The sequence below is a fragment of the Chiroxiphia lanceolata genome, chromosome 4 (assembly GCF_009829145.1).
Source record: "Chiroxiphia lanceolata isolate bChiLan1 chromosome 4, bChiLan1.pri, whole genome shotgun sequence".
In the NCBI taxonomy this organism is placed as follows: domain Eukaryota; kingdom Metazoa; phylum Chordata; class Aves; order Passeriformes; family Pipridae; genus Chiroxiphia; species Chiroxiphia lanceolata.
Window position 1 is genome coordinate 11,691,983 of NC_045640.1, and position 22,662 is coordinate 11,714,644.

At 40.4% G+C, this 22,662-nt stretch overlaps 1 protein-coding gene across 15 annotated transcripts in view; it reads left to right on the forward strand.

Annotated features, from left to right (window-relative positions):
- The window catches only part of ABLIM2 (actin binding LIM protein family member 2), a 140,273-nt gene that overhangs the window by 14,965 nt on the left and 102,646 nt on the right, over positions 1 to 22,662 (forward strand). For 2 of the 15 annotated variants that reach the window (XM_032685221.1, XM_032685224.1), the window contains exon 1: positions 15,500 to 15,530. The exons of the other annotated variants lie outside the window; for them this stretch is intronic. In XM_032685221.1, coding sequence (XP_032541112.1) covers positions 15,515 to 15,530 — 16 coding nt within the window. In that variant the 5' untranslated portion in view covers positions 15,500 to 15,514. Of the gene's footprint in view, positions 1 to 15,499; positions 15,531 to 22,662 lie in introns of those variants that run through there. 15 annotated transcript variants of the gene reach the window in all.

A 22,662-nucleotide genomic window follows, 5' to 3' on the forward strand; every position in this document is an offset into this window, starting at 1 on the left:
CTATGATGGAAAGTGGCCTTGTAAAAAAACCTGGATGGGCAAAGATGCTGTGAGTTAAAGGTGTTCAGCAACACTGAATACCCGGTCACTTTCTGAACGATGCAAGACCCGGGTTTGGAAGGCTAATTTTTAAAGTGTGTGTCCTCTCGCACTTGTGACAGTGTTCACGTTAGGAATTTTAGGGAGGTATGTTTCACTCTCACACCACAGTCCTTCCACTGGGGATGAAGTGAAGCATGTCCATGGACAGGCTGCCTGGATGGGCAGAGGCTGGGAGGAGAAAATCCTCCCGCAGGAGCCAGGCTCCTTTGGGAGACTGGGGGAGAACGTCCATGTCTTCATGTCTTAGTGATGGGCTGTAGAGAAGATGCACCCAGACTCTGCTCAGAGGTGTGTGGCAAGAAGACGAGAGTCAACCCCGTGGCAATTTTCAACATGGCAAGTTCTGATTAGATATAAGAGGAAACAAAATTCCCAAGAGGATTGTAAAACACTGGAGCAGGGAAAAGGCGACCTTACATCCTTGGAGGTTTGAGATCTGGACAGGACAAAGCCCTGGGCAACCTGATCTGATGGGATCTGTGCTGAGGAGGAGGCTGGGCTAGATGACCTCCAGAGGTGCCTTCCAACCTAAATTATTCTGGTTCTAAATATAGTGTATGGGAGTGCTAAACTTGACTTTGGCATGATTAAAATTACATTTAAAGCTAAAGCAGGACAGCAAGACAATGCTTCTGGGACTCCTGTGCAGCACTTCCAAAAAATACAGACACACGTACATTTTCAGTGGAAGCTCAGTTCTGAAGCATAATGATGTACCAGTTGAGAGTTATGTGGCAATTTTAAAACCATCAGACTGTGTGTGATGCTTGGATGTACTTTTTAAGGGGTCAGATTTATTTCTGCAGGTCATAAACTGAGCAGCTGAATGGATTTGAGGCTTCTAACTCCAATCTGGGACAGATAATTAAAAGATCTAATCTCTTGTGCAGCTGACCTAAGAGTAAAGACAATATAGTTCCAGTAGTCTGTAGATTTGCTGCATAGGAGAGTACACAGCTTCTCATTTAGTAATGTAATATGTTCTTAGTACAACTTGTTATAATTTAATATGTTCTTAGTACAACTAGGCCAGTTTTGAGATAGTCTCTTGATTTAAAGTTGAATCTTGGGACTGTCGTTTTCTTTCGGACTGAATGTAAAATATATAGGGAATTCCTAGGCAGGAGAGGTAGAATCTCAGTAGTATAAAACTGTCTGTAAAATAGTAGCCTCAAAACATACCAAGGGAGAGGAACTTTTTTTAAAAGATTAGAGCAATTTTGAGTTTAAAAAAGCAAACTTTATTACATTTTCTAATTATGTCCATACCTAATCATAAAACTAATAAGTGGATTGATATGTACCAGAGTTTAGGATTGGCATAGAAGTATTAAAGCTTTTGACTAGGTCTGAGTGTGTTTGAAAGGTTTTGGATCAGTGCTTTAAGTAACAGTAATTAAATCTTACTGTGTGAGTAGAAGAATACACTTTAAAGTGATAGTTATAATTCTACCTTTGTACAAATGTAATCTCACTGGTTAAAAAGGAAGCATACAGAATGAATGAAAAATTCCATCTCAGAAGCTTTCAGAGTGATAATAATGAGTTTATTTTCTGTCTTTTCCCACTTTCTGGTAATTATTAACTGACCAAATATGGAAATAGGAAATTTATCAGTCTGCTGGAGCATCCTTGGGGACTGCTGTTATAGTGCTACAGAGCTGGGCACATAGGCTGCCTGTCTGGAGGACAAAGAGATGACTTACAGCAATTTTCCTTTACCCTTACCTGCTGCTAAGTGGAACTCACAACTGGAATTGGCCTAATCAATATGTAAATAAGTGCTGATTACACCTATGTGGTATAACCATCCTAGCAGACTGTCAGTAGTGGGTCTGATGGCGTGAATTAGGTGGCAGATTTGACCTGTAATTGGAAGGAAAGTTAAACGGAAGCTTAAAAGAAGCAAATTGTGAAGTGCGGCAGAAAATGTTCTTCAACTAGAGGTGCAGGAATTCTGCTGTTTTCTCAGGTGCCATTCTGAATGGCACTGTATTAGTGGTGTATTTTTAAATAAAGATAATATTATTATTTTGTGTACAGAAAACCTCCATAACACCGTTTTGACCAAAGAATATTTTATCAAAAAAAATTTTGTATTTTTAGATAACAGATAGAAATCATGGAATGACACAGTATTGCTCATTTTTTCCAAATTGCTAGCAAGCATTTTGGGCACTTTTTATTATTTTTGTTAAGAGGAAGAATTGACAGCAAATGCAGGTATTCCTTGCAAAATTACATTTTCTTAAGAAAATAACATGAAGAAAAACCTTTTTGTTGTGAATAGCAGGGCCAAAGAACAGGTGGTGGTCTCCTGCTGTTTCTCCACTCCAGAGATCCTGTTGTTCTTCTCTTACTATTGGAATAAGTAGCTGGTGGGTTTTGCCTTTCCCCTGGTCCTCCTTCTCTTCCCTCAGTGCCATATCTGTGTTTGCCAGCAGTTCCCAGGTGTTTATATGCGTAAGTTTTCTATTGTTTTACAAATCTTTCCCTAAAAGACTTTCTATTTCTTTCTTTGTTTTTTTTCATCTGTAAAGTTTGATATGAGTCTACAATAAGGATACAGTTTTTATGTCTATTTAGTATTTGATTATATTCTGAACTTGTGTAATCAGAATCTGTAAGTAAGGATTTGTAACATTGTGGAAATGCTCAGAAAGGGACTTTCTTCTTCCATTACCTAATTTTAAAGCTTAGAGATTAAAGTTGTTTCATTTTTATTATACAATGCCACACGTTGTTAATTTTTACCCAAGAGAAATGCTTAAATCATTATATATATCTTTGAATAAAATATATTTGCACATTGTTTCATTTACAGTGTGATTTTGTTTGGGAATTACTAACTCTTCTCATTAAATTTGCATTACTATTGGCAGTAGCATTTCAGGAAACAAAAGCTGGGATGGTATTGGCATAAAAAGTAATTATGATCCTTCTTCCAGCAAGTTTGCAGTGTTACCTGCCAAACCCATCAAGATAAATTTCTGTGAAGATCTTTGACTCTATACATATGAGTATCTCAGTTGAGTTCAATACAGCTGAAATACTGAGCTGATATTTTTCATTCTTTGTTGATATTCATATTAGCATAGACTGTACTAGTGTGAGCATCCAAAATGTCAAAGACCGTAAATGGATTTGTGTTTGCAGAGGAAAATCCAAGGAGGAGGCTTGAAAAAATGGGATAATTCACAACTAAAAGTTCTTAATTATGTAGAGGTACTTGAAGGGCACAAATAGCACAGAAAGGAAGAAAATAGCAAAAAAAGGATGATATTTGGTGGTGGAGTGTTACCAGCCTCTCCAAATGGTTAGAAAGTCTAACTTCCAAAACCCATTATATTTAATTAAAATTATTATACACAATTTTCAAATAACTTGGAGGGACAGTGGTAGAAATTTGTATTTGTATTTTTCTTTTCCTAATGAAGGATAAGATTTTCACATGTTTACAGGGCTCCTACACCGGAGTCATGAGAAGCATTGATGAGGAGGATCAGGAGAGCTGGCAGCTGAGTGACAGTGAGATCTAGGATATTCAGACATGGGTTGCATAGGAAATAAACTCACAATCACAACTGGAGTTTTAAACAAGCACAGAAAACAGAGGGAGCAGTTATGCACTTATGTGCTCAGGCTTGGATTTGTCTTGTCTGACTTCGACTGTATTAGGTGCTTAGCCTGAGCTGCTACAACACTGAGTGGAAAGGAGGCAACTCCAGAGGATGTTCTGTGCCAGCCTGTGGTGATGGACTTTATGGTGGGAAGTTTCTGTTTCTTTTATGGTAGTGAGAACCTTCTTTAACTACTTTTCTGATTTCTGGATGCCTGGAGTTAGGCAAGCTGATCCCCACCCTAGCAAACAAGGGAAGACTCAACTTCTCCTTGACTTCTGTATTTGTATAAAGCTCATGTTTACATAGAGTGAAGAACTGAAAACTTGTTCCTTTGAAGATTACAATTGCCACTGGAAAAGATGCCATGTTAGTCTTACTCATAGTGTTTTGGAAATATGAAGCTGTCTAAAAGCATCATCATTATGAACGCAGTGGTACCGTGCGTGGCGTTGTAACCTGTCTGCCGTGGGCTGTCAGCGTGGTGTCAGACACCTGTGACATGATGGTAGTCATCAAGCTGCATGGCTTGGAGCATTAGTGCATGTCATTCCCATGTGCCAGACTGAAATTCAGATGAGAGTTTTCAACTCTATTTCAGCTCAGGGTTAGAAGAGGGACTAAAATTGAGATAGTGGAATTTCTAATGCTTAGTGAAAGAGAAAGGTATTAATACTGGAGTTGCTTAAAGAGTTGGGACTGATTTGTGATTGACAGTATGAAAAATTATGTTAGATCTGACTGAGGCTGGAGGCTAGGTGAAATTAAGGATTTCTGCAAGTCATGGTGGCTAATTCAGACTTTTATACTTTTGGCACCTAAGGAAGGTCTCATTGGCTTGAGTAAGCAAGTTGGTTAATCTACAGAGAGAAGCACTTCTATGAGATGTCTCATTTTACACAGCTCCAATGACAGTTATAGATAAAATTCTTACAGAGGTAAGGATTGGATTGCATTAAGGAATTGCTCCTAGTTCTCTGCTTATTTAACATGTTAGCCCTTACTGTGTTCTTTTTCTAGCTCTTATGTAAGAAACTGTGTTGCTGAGATAATTCAATTGCATCATATAATTTCTCATACCCTGAGGAGCCTATCAATGTTTTCACAGAGTTGCATATCATGCTTTGAATATGAAATTAATGCTCACTTCTTCCAGCTTGATCAGTTTAACTTTATTAGACTATGTTTTTCTCAGGTACCTCGCTCAGTGCTAACAGTCATATCTATGTTTTAAGAGAGTACCTAGAAGTGCAAAATAACTTTCTGAAAATCAGAGCAGTTCCTACAGAAACACTGCTAAAAACAAAAGGTTTTAAAGTACAGATACTGATAGTGCTTAGCAGTGCAGAAAAGCAAGTCATACAGGAGGGAATGTTGATTTCATTCATTACAAAGCAGAATTGTCCTTTTTTAATTCAGTGAGAGCAGGGCTGTCACTCCAAATGACAGAGAGAAGTGGGATGCGATAGAAAGGGTATTTACCATCTGAGTCATCATTTACTTTATGAGTATTTGGACTGGGAGGAGATTTATCTTTGCTTATATTCTGTTTTAGAAACAAACACTGGAAATGTGCTGTGGCGACATGGATCACTTGTTCTTGCTGTGTGTCGCAGTAAACTAAAGTTGGGCTTCTGTCCATTAAAATAATTATTTTTCTGTGATACTCTGGGAGTAGAACAGGGCCAGATTGTGCTCTGACACTCCTTTGTTGTGTGGTCAGCAGTGGGGAAGAGTGAAAAGAGCTCCCATATGTTGCAGCCCTGGAGAACAGTAAGGCACACTCACTTCATCCAGCAACATGAGAAGCCCCAGGGGTGGTGGAAGGCAAGTGTGAAGGAACTGTGTTCCCAGGAGAAGTTAAATATCCAGGAGAAGGATTCAAGTTGGGGAAAGGAGACATCAAGGTGGATCAGGGAGGAGCATTTATGGGAAAACAGAGATAAATTAGGGATAAGCAGACCTGGTTGCGAGTAGGTTGACTGCTGGGCATCGTCCTTCTCTTGACAAGCCCGGCCCTGATGGCCACAGCCTGTCCTTCTCTTCTTAAACTGTGTGGTGGAATGTGTTTGCTTACTGGGGACTGGCACCCAGCCTCCTTGCTGGCTGTGTGTGGGATGCATCCTGTATCCCGTGGTCCCCCAGGTGTGGCTATGCATAATATATCCTGCTTCTACATAATGCCAGCTCACCAGAAAAGCATAGACCAAACCCATATGTAAGCGATCATCTCTTGTGGGGTAGTGGAAGGGAGCTTGAAGTGGTTTAGGAGGAATGACCATGAATGCAAACAGCCTCAGAGCCATGCATACGGCAGGAAGGGGATGTGGTAGAACGTGTAGCGTCATGAGCTGAGTCCATGAACAGCTGTGTCCGTGATGTCCCAACAGACCAAGTCTCGCCTCGGCAGCATGTAGGTCAAGGGATAGCATCCTACGTCATTGTCGTCTTAGTAGGTTGTTATTAAAAACTTGAATTGCTAGGATTATTGGCAATTTGAGCAGCTTGCAGCCAGATGAAACTCCTGGTTTCCTTCCCCTTGTGAGGAGAAGGAGGAGTGACCTACATCTGCCCAGGGTGCTGCCAGCCTCCACATTGCAATGACTCAGTAGGCTTTTCTCTGTTAGGGACAGAGATAAAGGCTTCTTTTGAGACAGAGGAAAATAAAGATACCTGGTGTTCACCAGGCCTTGGCTACAATTTTAGATTAATTGTATGTTTTCCATAGAATATGAGGACTTACTAGGTTCAGTCCCAGTGAAACTAAAAGCCAGTTTAGATTAAAAAAGTCCTTCAAAAGAGTTTCTTTTGCTTTCTCTTGTTTTGACTTGAAAAGCATTCTTTGGTGCCGGTTACCAACCATATTTTACAGTTTCCTGTCTCAGTGAACAAAAATGAATTTCTGAATCATTTTTCTCATCATGCAGGACGGCGTTTGTTCACAGAACCATAGAACAACTCAGGTTGGAAGGGACCTTGAAAGATCATCTAGTTCAACCTTTTGTGGGAAAAGGAACCTAGATGAGATTGTCTGCACCCTTTCCAATTGCATCTTGAAAACCTCCAGCAAAGGAGAGTCCACCACATCCCCGAGTTCCAGGCATAATTGCTCTCACTGGGAGAAATTTCTTTCTTATATCAAGATGAAACCTCTCCTGGTGCAACCTGTACTTGTTGTCCCCTGTGTTCTCCTTATAGCTCCTTGTAAAGAGAGAAGAACCTCCATCCCTTTTGTAGCTACTCTTTAAATACAGCAGTACTGAGGTCTGTCCTGAGTCTGCTCTTCCTCCTTCTTCTCCAGTGAGTTGGACTAAGTAAATAAAGGCAATGTGAAGACTGTAGCAGCCTTTTTTGTGCTTGCCATAGCCTCACCCTGACAAAACACTGGGACCAGACCTTGGCCACCAGTTTCCCTCACCTCTTCTAGTCTCCATGCAGAAGCAACCTGGGTGCAAAAGCTGGATGGGGACTAGTGGGCTTCAGCATCTCCTGTCCCCAGACCACTCTACTGTTCACTCGCCACAATTACCATACTTTGTCTGTAGTTCAACCCTGGTGAAACTGGAGAGGTGAGGTTAATGTGGGATTTGGCATTGGATTTTCATCTGTCCTTCACTGAATTGCATATCTGTGCGTCACCTGGGAAAAACGGTGTGCAGTTTCTTTTTATAAATAAGACATAATTTTATCAGATGATGTTGCTTTGTCCCTGTGGTGGTTTGAGACCCCCAAAATCCAATTCCCGAGTCCAAGCCCCCCTCCCACATCTCAACTTCTGTATGTAAAAGGTGAATATAAAGCTTTGGAACATAATATTTAGCTTGAAATAAAACTCATTTGCTGAGGTGGTGGGTTGCAAATTAAGCAACCCAAAACTTGGTCACAAGGCATGTTGTATAAATAGCTCCAAAAAGTACCATCAGTAATAGAACTGCTACTTGCAGAAGTGTGCAAGAAGTAGCACTGTGGCTGGAGGCTCCAGGGTCATGTTTGTGTGAATATAACACGTTTCTGCTATGAATGTGGTGTTTAAAGATAAATGATTGCAGAAATTTTGTAGCCTAAATGTGAAAAGGGAGGCAACGTGCTGATGTGTCTGATGGGGATGAAGCAGAACTAGGTTTGTAGGGGTGTAACTGAATCTAAGAAGAAATTCTTATACTGTGACAGATTCACCAAAATTAACTAATTTGCACCTGTGGAAGGTAGTGTAACTTTAGCACCAACACTTCAGTAACGTCAATACCTATATATATATATATATTTGAAGTAACTGTATGATTGCAATAAAATAGCATCTAATCCCGTAATGCCAAATTAAGCAGAGCAAATAAAATCAGGAGTTTGGTTTTATATTTCAATGTAATTATTTTAGACATTTTTATATGCTGTAGAATACAACATAAAAAAAGAAATAACCTTTGGGAAGGTCCTTAAATTATTGTTTCTAATCCTTTTAGAAACACATTTCATATAGCATTAGTGGAAAGCTAGTAAATTTTATTTTAATTAATGATTGGAGGTGATATATTGTGGCTTGGCTAGCAAAATGAACTACTACTTTTTATATTATTTTATCTTGCTTTTGCTTTTTGGTGTTGCTGTAACAAGCAGGCATCATTGTTGTTGTTATTATTCTGTTTGTACCAGGGAATGGAAAGAGAAATGAGCCATGGAAATTCCTTCTAAACTCTTTTTCCCCAGTTCCAAACATTTGCTCCTTTCCAAGCCAGGGAATGTGCTTGTTCCCCTCCTCCATTTGAGGGCACAGGTGGACCAAATACCAGCCTGAAGAGTGATGCCAAGCAGGGTTGCAGCAACAAAATGACAGTTTCTGATATTGGGTCATGGTTCTCCATAAACTAATGCCCTAAAGATGAGGGGACTGGCAGGAATATGGCTTGAGTAACTGATGGAGGTGCTAGAAGTGATTATCAGACAGCCAGGGAACTGCAGAATAGTAATAGACATAGCGTACAGTGTTTTTTTAAAATTGATTCTTAAAATTTTCAAGCTAACTTATGTTGGAACTGAGCAATAAAGAATATCAATTAATTTAGACGTATTCCAAGAAAAAAAGAATCTGCTTTGTTTCTTGGTATCAAAGTGAGCTCAGAGACATAATTGCATTTCAGATGTTACTGATGTAGCCTCAGGCACATTCTGGTTGTGATGAGCCAATTGCTGAGAGCAAAACTTGGCTGGATGCAGAAATTAATGCTGTTGAAAGTCTTCCACGCATATCAATAATAGTTTTACTGGTGGGCTTTACTGGGAACAATGTTAAATCTTAACAGCATCACATTTCCAGTGATGACTTCTCTTTTACTTTCAAAACAGCACTCCACGTTGTTGTGATCATCAACCAAAATGAATGTATTTAAGTAGGCTTTGGATCTGACCTGCTGCTTTGCAGCTACATTTCTTTACAGAAAATGGAATTTGGAAAGCAAAAGGTAGAAAAGTGTTCTCTGGCATGGTCACTGGGGGCTAAATGCAAGGATTAAAGTGCTGGGAATTAGACGCACGTGCACAGGATGCAGAGTCGTGCAGATGAGGATGTGTCTGAAATACCCTCTGCCCTGTGGGACAGATTTCTTGTTCAGGGCTTTTCACTTTCGATTCACAGTCTGGATGCTGAACTTGATTTCAGTGTCTCTCTCCTTACCTGCACAAACTGGAGCAGAGCTGTCTGTGTTAACACCAGGGTTAGACTTGCAGCCGCTTGAGCCCCTGAGTGAGAGGAGTTTGTGGCTGTGGTTCCCTGTTCGATCTATTGGTGTTAAACCCACCTTGGCACTTTTGCAGATTGCCCTAATCTCAAGATGACAGTCAGCTTTTTTGCAGAGGATGGTCTCTGCCTGTGTGTTTGGCCATCTGTTATTATCCTGATAATGCCACACACCACAGCCAGACTGACTTCACTGAAAGGCAGCCCAGGCTTGTGGGAAGAGTATATCCAGCAAATGTGACAAGGATTCATAAAGGTCTCTATAGTCATGTTTTCTTGGAAAATAAGGGAGTTAGCTCTTCAAATGGAAGCTTTTCAGATCCACTGGGTGACACCGAATAAAACACTCAGTACCCCGCACTCAGAAAAGATACAAACAAGCACACAGAGCTGTTTTACCATCCACTACTTGTGGAAAACTGAAGGAAGCCAAAGGCACTTTCCTGCAGTCTTCCACGGTCAGCTGGGAAATGGAAAGTGAAAAATCAGCTCGATCTGCCTTTGGATGTGCCAGGGAGCAGATGTGAGGAGGGGGTTTTCAGCCTTGGAGCTTTGGACTTATGTGCGTGGCATTCCAGGCACATGAGTCTTCCCAGGCACATGAGACCTAGACCCAAGCCTCTTAACTCTCAAAATCTTCCTTTTTTTTTTTATCATACGTTTTTTATTTTTTTTTTTGGGGGGGGGGTGGTTGTGTGCATTCATTTTTATTTTTTTGTAAGATGCCTTCAAAGTTAAATGTACTGATTCTAATTAAAACACTTGAGAGGTTGAATCTTTTTTTTCTAAATAGCACCCAACCCACATTATCATTTAATAATTTTGAATGATAGGTAGCTGATGATTGCAGAATTATGGCAATGTCTGTGTAACTTTTCAGAACAGAGCAGTGCAGTGAAGATCCTTTGAAGTCTGTCTAGTTATTTAGGTAATAATTCTATTTATTCTCTATTTAAGCACTTGAAATTTCCACTGATTAAAAATCCAGACAATTTAAATGGTAATTTTATATGTAAAACAATGATAAATTAACAGTTATTGATCTCTTTCTCTCTTTGTGTGCATGTAGCATCAGCCCACATGGAAAATTCCTCCCTTAAAAACCTGCTCCATGCATTCATTTACTCCGAGAAGAAATACCCAAAAATTATCTTGGCATCTTTGCAGTGCTTGTCATCTTTCTTGCACCATTCATGATCCCCTAAATGTCAAATTCGAATTCTAGTTTAATTCTTCGTGTATTAAAAGATATTATAAATTAGTTTTTCTAACTCTCATGCCTACCAAGTGCAATTTTTGGCCTCACCAACTGGCATGTATTGCCTCGTTCTGCTTCTTTGATTTCCCTCCCATAAAATGCTGGACTCAGATTCTAGTTTTTGTCTTGATGGTTCTTGTTACAGTCCCGTTTCTGTTGCTGCCAGGATGCCTTCCCTTAATACAATACATCCCATTATCCTGTTGCCATTCCCAGCTTACCTCTAGGTATACAGTTTCCCTCATGTGCTCTGCAGTCCTTTCTCTGGTTAGTCCCTTGTAGTGCCTGACCTTTTAGAAACTAATACCTTTTGTTAATTGCTTGCCTTATCCTTATTACATGGCAGTTTTTTCTGAGCTAAATTGTAGCCTATGACCTCTACTTAAGCAGATCTTTTCTTATCTGATGTGTACTCCATTTTTTGCTGGCCATCCCTATCGGTTTCATAGGGTCAGCAGTTTCCCTGTGTGGCAGGTTCATTTCTGAAGGTGTGTGACCTGAGGAACCATCACTGTGGCTCTCATTGTCTCTTCACTGCTAACCAGACTGTATCCCTTTATCCTTTGACCTGTGTCGCTTTGCAGACCACATTCTGGGCATGCTTGTACTCTGTCACCTCGTTATGAGACAGGATTTGGTTTTTTTAGTTCTCTAAGTGTTTTCTTCCACGCCTTTATAGGTTCGATATACCACTTTTTCCCGTTATAAAATCTCTGCTAAAGGCTCTGTAGGCTTTATGTTTGATTTCTGCTCACTACTTTCCATGTACAGTTTTCTGAAGAATACTAGGTGGTGCTGTCATTCTGGTTGGGGGAGCAAAGGGAGCTAGTGCACCTTTTGGTCTGCATCTAGGTCTGCTGTAGAGAGGTCCCCCCTGGGAGAAAGGAGTTAGGAGTGGAAGAAGTTCTGGTTTCAGTCATCCAACTTGCTGGCCAGCAGACAAGGGCTGTCATAGAGAATTTCAGGGATGAAAGAAGCTCTTTATTCCCAAGAGATAGCAAGGAGCAGAAAAGGATTTATGACCCAGTTACCTTTGAAGCAAGCACAGCTGCCTGGTCTGTCATGCAGAGCTCAAAGTGGATTCTCCGCCTGTTTTTTCCTGCTTCATAGATATGCAGGATTGCCACAGAATCACAGGGTGGTTGAGGTTGGAAGGGACATCTGGAGTTCATCTAGTCCAACCTCCCTGCTAAAGCAGGTTCTTATACTTCAGTGCCTTGTATTCAAAGAGCCCACTTTGTCTGACTTGCATGTGCGTGTGTTTCTGTTCGAGATGACCATGTACAGGCTCATTGCTGTGCAGTTGATGAGAAATATTTTCTCGTGTATGGACTTGAGGATGGAGGTGTTTGAGAGCCAGATGTTTAAACTCAGGGAGTTTTTGAGCAGGACAGGGTTTGGTAACATGCAACAGGTCACCAAGGGCAGAGCTGGGTGACTTTGCAAGTCCATTCCCAGCAGGGATGGGATTGATGCAGGAGAGTCTGTGCAGAAAGTTGGAAGACATGAATTTAGTTGTAGAAAGACCATTTACCCAACTCATTCATAGTAAATCTTTACCCTTTTACTACTGATTTTCACTTCTGTCATGGGTTTGTCCTCTTATTTGTATGGTAAGTACTTGAGGGCAAGTACCATTCAGCAGTAGTTCCAAATTTGAACACATCAACTAGGAATACATCAGTTCAATTAATAAGTTTTGATAGTTAAAAGGAAACATCTATTTCCTAATTTTATTTTTGTCTAGTGCTGAAGTATTGCCAAAATCTGTATCACTATATGCAGAGATATGCTTAATTTTGTTGCATTTTTCATATCATAGAATAACCTGAGTAGGAAGGGACCCACAATGATCATCAAGGTCCAGATGCTGGCCCTGCACAGGACAGCTCAAGAATCACACCGTGTGCCTGAGAGTGTTGTCCAAACACTTCTTAAACTCTCTCAGGTTTGGTGCTGGGACCACTTCCCTGGGGAGCCTGGTCCAGTGCCCAACTACCCTCTGGGTGAACAACCTTTTCCTAATACCCAACCTAAATCTCCCCTGACACAACTTCAGGCCATTCCCTTAGGTCCTGTCACTGGTTACCAGAGGGAAGAGGTCAGTACCTCTGTTTGTGATCATATTATCCTCAATAGAAACTCTAAATGAACACTAAGGTGGATCAAAACTACCGAAGGCGAAAAGAATGATAAGCAGCATGATAACCAGTTTTTGCAACTTAGGAGGAAAGACATCTTAAAGTGTGCTGAGAAAATCTGTGAATTGTGATTTCTTGTATTTTCCAGCATTTTCAAAGTAAAATTCATTAATTATAGATTATTTATGAAAAGTAAATTTCTTAATCTGTATTGAGACTGGACTCTGTAGTCTCCATTTGCAGTTAAAGAGTCATATATGTGATTGGGTAGAAACTTGGTGAGTGACTTAAAGTCCAGGGACAAGTTTTTTTGCTGTTAGGAGGCAGGTACATACCTGTAGTATATTGCAAAGTCCCTGAATCTCATGTGATGTTATATCATTGATTTTTTTAAAAAATTCTTAGTTAGAAAACACTTCATGTTTTATAGTGAAGATAAAACTCTAACATTGTTCCATAGTGAAGATAAAACTCTAGCATTGTTCCAAAGCATTTTTTTCCATTCCAAAAAATATTTTCAGAGATAGACTATGGAAAAAGCTTAAAAAATAGGTCTAGCAAAGTGGTGTGAGCATGGAGGAACAGGAACATGGTTAGACTATATACTGTCCCCTTCAAAGAATCATAGAATCCTAGAATGTCTCAAGGTGGAAGGGACCTGCAAGAATCATCAAGTCCAACTCTCTGCTCCTCATAGGAACTACCTAAAACTAGACTATGTGACCAGTCCAGTTGCTATTGACATTCACTTTAGCTTTTACTGGGAAGAGGGCAGTGAATACAGGAAAAAAGCACGAGTTAATTAGGAAAGGATCTGAAATCTTTTTTAAAATGCTATTTATAACCATGGTACCATAGACTATAAAGATCTTTCAGCCAACTAATCCATTTCAGAGTGGCCTAAATTCACCACTAAGCTGTCTGATTGCTGTTTGCAAAGACGTTGGTGAAGGAGTTGACCTGGGTCAACTTGGTGAAAGGAAACCTAAAACACAGGATGGGTGAGAGCAGTGCTGTGGCTATCAGGACTTGAGGTTGTAAGAGGACCCAAGTGTCTTGACCTTTTCCATATCAAGGGTAATGTGCTGTTATTACTGTTAAAACAGGGGGGTTTGGCTTATACTGATTTGAGAAATCAGGTTAAAGCTATACTGCTTTCTGGATCATTTGCAGCAGGAGGTCTCTGAGCTCTCACATGTGCTGCTGTCACTGCTGTCTCTTGTCACCCATCACACTAATGAAGTGCAATGGCCTCTTGCTTTGTGCCTGTGAAGCTCATGAGTTGTGCTGGAGTTTCACAGAAGCACCAAAAAAACCCTCCGAGCTCCTCAAGTGTGATTTCTGCTTCGCTGTAACCGAGCAGTGAGACCGCGGGGGAGGCTCACGGATCACACCTAGAACTGTAAATACAAATTAGTGCACTGTGTGACTGCATTACGATGGTACAACCTCAAAATGCAAGTTACATAGCATTTAGCCTTGGAAGCCTGGCGAGCAGAGGAAAGGGCTGTGTAAGAGTGAAAGCCCTTTCACTTTTCCTGCCTATTAATTTACATGCCTTCGGAGCATTGCTATTTAGCAAAGTGCCTCCTGTGTTTCTGCCAAGCTGAAGTAGCCGCTGGGAAAATCTAAGTAGGCCAAATCCTGCCAGTATCTGGAGAGCTCAGCCAGGGTGGCTGATGGTGATCCAAAAGAGTGTGGAGATGGATTTGGCTTCACACAGGCAGCACAACAGTATTGAACGAAATCAAATATTGCCAAAAGTCAGTTGCTGCAAGATAACATATAAAAGACTTTTTTTAAATGGAGTAATTCATAGTTCTGATTCATTGTGCAGAACCTGGGATCTTCAGATCTGTGCCCTGGGTCTCAGGCCATGTCAGCTGGGGGCTATTTAAAGTTACAGACGATGTCTGGTATGGCCCAGGGGAGTAGTGTACTCATCATATATATTTCTGAAGTCAAAGTCCTTATAGAAATGTTTGTTCTGTTCCCATGTAGTGCTTTAAATAGCTCAGCACATCACTGTTATTCCAGTGATACACATTCCAACTCCATATGAACAATCAGGGGAGAGATTTTTGGCTGCCAGGTATCTCACAGTGAGAGCATCTCACTAATTACATCATCTCCTTCTTACATCAGGGCCATGCCTCCTGTACCAGGGGGAAGGGACCTCTGTGCTTGGGGAACGTTAGAGGGGTTTCCCTGCTACCTCAGCCCATATTTTCAATGTATGGCAAGGAATTTGCAGATTTTCCATCTTTTAGCCTTTTTCCCCAGGTGCCCAGTACCATGCTGCAGCAGCTATGGAAGGGGTGGCATCACCTCATGCAAACACACCCCTTGCTGGCACGTCCCTCATCCGGTCCCTCGGGGCCCCTGCCAGTGGTGGCATACCCCATGGACGTGACAATATTTAGGCTTCTGTAGGATGCTATTTTTACATGGTGGTGACGGTGAGGTGTTGGCTCGGCTCCTGGCAGTGCGTGGGTGTTGCAGGAGTCATCTGACCCCGGGTGTGTTGGTGTTGGAGCGGTGACGGCACACAACACACAACTTCGGATCCCGCTCCCCACCGGCCAGCTGAGCTCCTGCCCCCAGCCACACAGCAGCGGTGCTCCTGGTGGCATCTCCCCTCTGGAAGGGAATTAATGTGGGAATGCCAGAAGATACAGGTACAGTGTGATGACTCCACATTTTGGAGAGCCTAGACCTGAAATGACTTGGTTTTTTATCTGGAGCTGCGGTAACTAAATCACTGACACTGTCATGAAAATAATTATTCTGTGTTTATGTGGAAACACAGCAGAATGGAGAAAGATGGTTAAACATTTGTTTTAAATTATGCTTTGTATTCTTTTAATTATATGAATGATGATTTGGAAATTATAATGATTCTGGCACTCAACAGGCAGCTCAATTTGAAAACTTTCCTCATTTTATTTACTTTGACTTCAGAGTTTATATTAGATTATAATGGGGAAAAAAACCCCACCTATTGCTTTATGCAGATATATTTGAGTGCTTTTTCTTTACCCTTTCTCATTGTAATCTAGCTAGACCCATACAAGAATAATCTTTACAATGCTGCAGTAGCAGCTACTAAAATTCAGCAGAGATTTTTACTAACCGTGTTTGGATTCAGTAAGTGTTTTATTATAATAATGAGGGCAGGAGGTTAGCTTGTGTTAGATTTGTTTATGTGATGTGAGTTTTGCACTGAGCATATGGTGAGATTTGAAGCTCCTGTGTGCTGAATACTTCAGCTGTGTTGCGTCTCTTGTGCATGGCTGTATTCACATTCTACTGGATAATACCTCTCCTTTGCCTCTGGTCCCATAAACTCCGTAATTGGCAGTAAAAGCAGAGGTAGCCTCAGCTGTGCTGTCTGCCTGCTGTCCTATGTCAGCCATGGGTTTCTGTTCTGATGATGATGCATAAGAAGTGCTGGAAAAGGCATGCCTTTTTATGGGTAGTAGAAGCAGGTATACGTTTCAAAAAAGAACATGATTTTTGAACCGTGCTATTCTGTGATTTTGGACAATGTGTAAGAATTCAATTAAATAGAGACCTATTGACATAGAGATTTATTCAATTTGGTGAATATTTTGTCTTACATTATGAGAACTAAAGAGAGAAGCAATAATAGTGCTTTACTGTAGGAGCCACAGCAGAGGTTTTGGAAAGAGCAGTGAACATTTCTAGGGGAGGGTCAGGACCCTCTCAGTGTAGAAAAACACTTTCGGGAAGGAGAGTGAACTTGCTGGTGTGGGGACAGTTCAGCCCTCTGTGTGTCCTGCTGGAGGGCTTGAGGGACTACATAGTATGGACAATTCAGGGCAAAACTTCTTCAGCTTTTCCTCTATCCTTGTGTTCTGCTGCTTCGTTGTGAGACATTTGAAAAACAGAGCATTGTGTTACAGTGAAAAGGCACCTTAAAGTGGGGAAACACGTTTGAAAAGGCATTTAAGACAAAGTGCTAATTAGTTGAGAAATGGGGTAAACCAGGTTACCACTAGTTATTAAATGTGCTCTTGTAGAACATGTAACACGTCCGCTCCTTAGGCCAGTGCTCATCCGTTTGGGCACACTGTGCTCCCTCGTTCTGCAGTGCCCTCACTACCCAGGTGCATGATCAGGAAGGGCTGGGGCCAGGGAATCACTCTACCCTGCTGCCAAGTGCGGTTGAAAGGATGGATGGGGGAAGCTTATAAAGTTCCCATTACACAATTACTCTTTTTTTCATCCTTTCTATGGAAAGAACCAGTGAGGTCTCAGCCACCCCACAAGGCTCCATAATCAATCAATCATCTTAGGGAAAAAAACCCCAATCCCCTTACACCCATGTCATTTTCTGAACGCTGCATGTATTATGTATTATGTATTTCTGTGTTATCCTTAGCCCCACACCATCACAACTCCTCCTCACTGAATTTTACACACAGGCACAAGACAGGGAGAGAGCAGGGCTAGCAGGAGTAATGCTTCACTTGGATATTCAGGGGCACTTAAATGCTTGTTTCCTTTGCTTTCATCTGTGTGTTTTTAAATTCGACCCTGAGTGTTTTGACTCAGTTGACACAAAAAGGTTTTGGTAAAACAACAATTTAAACTCCAATCTCTAATTCCAGATGGGTGCTGCCCCACTCGTCTGCTTCTACTTTAATCCTTCTCTGGGAAGATTGCAAAGTTAATTCCCCTTCAGGCTGCTGTGAACCCCACCCTCCCCAAATCACTTGATACAGCATGTCCCCAATCAATACTTCTGTCCTGTTTCTCAAATACTTAATGAGTAAATGGTATTTGGGTCTCATATTTGTTTGTTTTCATTTTTAGTAACCACCTCTAGCTATAGAGATGAAAGGTTTCAGTGTCAGCACAGGGGTAATTTGCTGATAATTCTTTTGTGCAGAATAATATGCCTTGTCAGTGCTGTGCATTTTTGGTTCAGAGTTGGAATGTGGCCTTTGACTTTGTTGAAAAAGCTGAACATTATTATGAAGTAAACAGCTGATAATGATAATTTTAAATATTAATGTCTTTCTAGTATTTTTCCCCTCAAAAAAATGTTTTCATCACATGAAGCAAATGTAATAGGTTGTGAATTTGTAGAGGAGCCTGTAGTGCTGATAGTTGCTAAAGAAAATCAATGTAGCTTTTCTGCTAATGGAGAGTTGCTGTTAAAGGCAAATGATACTGTATTTGTATGAACCTGAAATGAAAGGCTTGCACTCTTTTGACTTGACCTCCAGAACACAATAAAAAAACCCCAGAACAACCCACAAAAAGAACAGGGGAGGTAACCCCCACCAAGCCCTTTGGTTTTCCTTTTATTGTTGCCTTTAGGCTCTGGTTCTGCTCTATCCTTCCAGGAACTGTGATGAGGAATTATGCCTTTCCCTGCATTGACTGGTAATTTTTGGGACTGCAAATATTAGGAAGAAAATATTTATTCACATGAATGTTGTCTCTCCATTCAAATTACTCCTTAGTTTATATCAAAGTACTCTAAAATGAGCATATCACAGAAGGACAGGTTGGATGGGGGTTTGAGTAACATAGTCTGGTGGAACGTGTCCCTGCCAATGGCAGGAGGGTTGAAACTAGATGATCTTTAAAGTCTCTTTGAACCCAGCCCATTTGAGGATTCTGAGATTCTAATATTAAACTCTGTCATTTGGCCCTCTGTCATTTCAGGCTTCTGTAGTCACTAAGAGCTGTAAATCTAATAAACTGGGTTTTCAAAACAGGGTTAAATAATGTGGAGTAAATGGGATATGTGGCCGTAATAGTGTCCATATAGTGAACAAAGAAGTTGAAAGTCTTTATTATTAAACTTCATATTTGAGATTTGATGTGTATTCTTAAGCATGATACTTCTTAATTTTCAGTACTTGATTTCCAAGCTCAGTAATGGCTTCTATAGTTTCTTATGCAGAGTTAAAAAACAAAAAGCACCAAACTGGAAAAAGCTATGTTGAATTCTGCAGTTTCTGACCATGTTTCTTCATCCATACTGTAATCTCCCATGAAGATTTCTTTCATTTGGTTGTTGGAGAGCCTGATAGCAGAGAGGTATGTCATCCTCTGCATATACCAATACTAGATTGGATCTTTTTCCAAGGATTTGATTTCCCTCAGCAGTTTGCTCACAACAGAGAGATGACATTTTTTATCCCAGGCTCCCAAGCAGAGCATGACCAGGGACTCCCGAATCTTCTCCCTTCTGTCACTGCCGTCAGCTTGTCTTGTACTGCTTCCAAAACATTCCTGTCTCAGCCAAATCTTGTCCTCGTCCCTGGCACCTTATCCTGGCCCCCTCTGCTTTTAAATCCTACTTAGTCTAGCAATGCCAGAGGAGCTTATTCAAAGAGTTGGGTTTTTTACCACATACTGTGGTTTTTCATGGATCCGATGTGCCTGTCACAATGTTCACCGATGTCAGACTACAACCTTTACTCCAAGTACTTTCAAAAACAGTGTGGTATGCTCTCTTTTTAACCTTGAAAACCAATATACTGTATACTATCTTTTTTCACCTTTACAAAAAGCTGAAACAGCTTGTCTGAAATTTTCCCTGAAGAAATGAGTTCGAAAACACAACACGCGAGTAATGTCTAAGTAAATGGTTAAAGTTTGGCAAAGCTCTCAGGCACGTGGTGTGATTCATGAGGATGTCCTGTGAAGGGCCAGGAATTGGACTTGATGATCCTTGCAGGTCCCTTCCAACTCAGAATATTCTGTGAATCTGTGAAAGTTATAATCAGACTGAAAACTTCACTTGACAGTGGCCATAAGGTGTGGAATGCAGCTTTAATAACAAGTGATACCACTGTCCTCCCTTCCCCGTGATACTTGCAGCAAGTGCACATCTTGAGTATGCAGTATAGAAGTAAGTCTAAGGAATGTATCTTGTTTGACAAATTTGTAACAAACCACTGCTAGTTAATGAGCCCTACTTGGTCCAGAACTGCAGAATGATGTACTGTGTAGCCTATTGAAGAGAGGCTGAGTCTTGACATCAGAGATGTGTGAGCACTGGACAGTTGGCAAGATTATTGGTAATGATGTTCCCAACAGACAAGTCTTGCACAAAAAAGTGCTGTGGAAACTGTTTGCTCCTTCATTTCTTGCCAGTGTTTGTCCTTGTCAAAAAATGAGTGCAGTCAGGTCTTTTTAGGGTTTAAGGATTGGTGAATCGGTGAGGATACGTCTGCTAGAGCAGAATGGTAGTATGGGCGAAAGGGAAATTTAAAGAATCAGGCATTCAGTTGTATTTCAGTTTAGAAAAAGTAATTTAAAGTTAAGAAGGAAATTTCTACTTTCATTAAATTCTACAAATTAGGATATAGTGTAAGCATTTAATTTTTAATGAACTCTTTAGTTAGGATCTGATGACCAGGCTCAGATCATTACATTCTGCCAGAAATTCGTTATTTCACTCATTAAATTATGTTGATTGTGTGTTCTGCTGCTTCAAAGACTGATTTTGATACATAAAGGCATAAAAGTAGAATGCTGAAAATTGCCATGTAAACATGTTTCCTTAAATATGATTTGAAACATAAGTTAAAATGTGAAGTTCACTAGTAGAGTTAGTTTCTCAAAGTTGTCAGCAGCTGCAATTTAAACATGAAGCATATTAAATTTCAGTATTTTAAAATATAAACTAACATGTCATTAATTATATAATTTTGTTGTGCTAGATGAAAGAATAAGTATTTTAAACTGTCTTCAGAAGGACCACTTTGTAATGATCTCAAAGGCACTGTATTCCCACTGGGTTTTTGTGTGAAATATCAAGTAGCTTAGTTCTGAACTGAGAGAAAAGCAAAATAATTTTCCTTTGTCTCCCATGCATATTTTAAATATGCTTTGTGTTACTTCAAGATTAATGGAAGAATACCAAAATCAATATTACATATTTTCCTTTTTAATTTATTTTATAGTTGAGTTGTTAGGTTTTTTTGAATTCTAAACCTCAATTCAGAGACTCAAAAAGAAAGAAATGTGTGAAGTTGTCCTGCCCTACAGCTCTGGACACTAAGCACCAAACACATCATGCAAAGCAAAACTTTCTGTTTTCTGCCACGTTTTCAGTTTGCAATTTTCAGAAAACAAAACAGACCAAAAAAAACCAAACAACTTTGCAACAATTTTTAGTTTTCTGCTGTTTTGCAACAAGTGCAGCATTGAACTCCCAGGTGCAGTAGTGACATTTTCTCTGGAAATGTGACACTGTTGTCACTTTGGGGAAGGGGGGTATGTTTGCTGTGGTGGGCTGCCCTTGGGGCTCTCCAGCCCTGGGTTTCTCAGCACGTGCTCTGTGCAGTGCTGGGACTCCTGGGCCAGGTTACTCCAGCCTGTGGGAAACACCACAGCAGGAACTGGTGGCTGTCTAAATGGGCCAGGCATGGATGCCTCTGGAGAGATGCTGTTCTGAAAGGTTGAGACATAGGAAGAATTGGGTGTGAAGAAAAGTCAATATTTCATTGTTCCAATCACAATTTTATATTTGCCTATGCAACTGTATAGGCCAAAATGTTCTGGGTATGGTCAGCTCTTCTTAAGTCTTTCATGAATTATATGCTACAAATTTGATGCTTGTTAGTAATTCTAGAGGGAGTAAACCTTCTTTATTTATAGTTGCAAACTTTTAGCTCTGTTAACTAACTTGGGAAAATACCTTATTTTGGTTTCTTACAAGGTTGATTCTTTTTCAGGGTGGGTAGTTTGTTTTGGACAGATAACAGTAAAGAGAAATTCTCATGTCAAAAGTTAAGTATTACAAAGTTTGCAGTTTCCTCTGTTTTCTTTTGAGGAATAAGTCATACCCTCATAGTAGCTTGAACCGTGTGCACTGTTTGTTCTGTGCAAATTTGGGCATGTGCCTTTCTATAAACTTCCAGTTGCCTGTCATGCTGTGTTGTTTTTATTGGACATGTCCTTAATTATAACCAGGACTTCATGCTCCAAAGTTCACACTGCCTTGAGCAGGACTTTTTTTGAGAATCCCAGAACATGTAATTTCAGCAAACAAGGCAGCATCTTAATGGGTGGTAAATAATGCTATAAGCAGCTCAACCCATATATCTTCTTGAGAAAAAAACACTTTACATACAAGAGTAGTAAGTGCCAGTTTGGGCAGAACTTGCAGCAACTGCCCTGGAAGACTGGGTGGAAGGGGAGGCTCAGCATCTCACTGAAATACCGACTCCTTGAACTCAGTGGGTGTGGAAAGGCCTTTTAGGAATTGCAGAACATACTGGCAGTGAAGATGAGGTGAGAGTAGAGAAGGAAGAGCAACAAGGTCAGATATTAAAGAGCAAGAGCTCACTTACTCATTATAGTATTGTCTGTTATTGTATGTGTTCTAAGTGACAGTACCATCACTGCTTCTCTCTATCACCCTTGTCTATGCTGATGTTACAGACATTATGCTTTATGGGTAGGAGAGTTTTAATTAAAATAAATTCCCCCCCCCCCCTTTTTTTTCTGAAATAGCAACTCTGATATTACAATAAGAATAGAAACTAAAGATCTTGGCCAGTTGGAGTTTAATCCATCCTCTTATAAATTTATTAGTTGTTTTGCAGCAGTCTCATACAAAAAAGTTACTTCCTAATGTTTTGGGTTTTTTGGGTTTTTTTGGATGTTGGTAAAAGAGTAGCACAGCAATGGCATTATCCCTTGACTAAACCCTGAAGGGAAACTTCTCTGATTCCCAGTCATACTTAGTGTATTGGCCTATGACTGGTTGCTCCATCTTGACTGATTGGTTGATAAGTTTATTTTGAAGCTAAAATT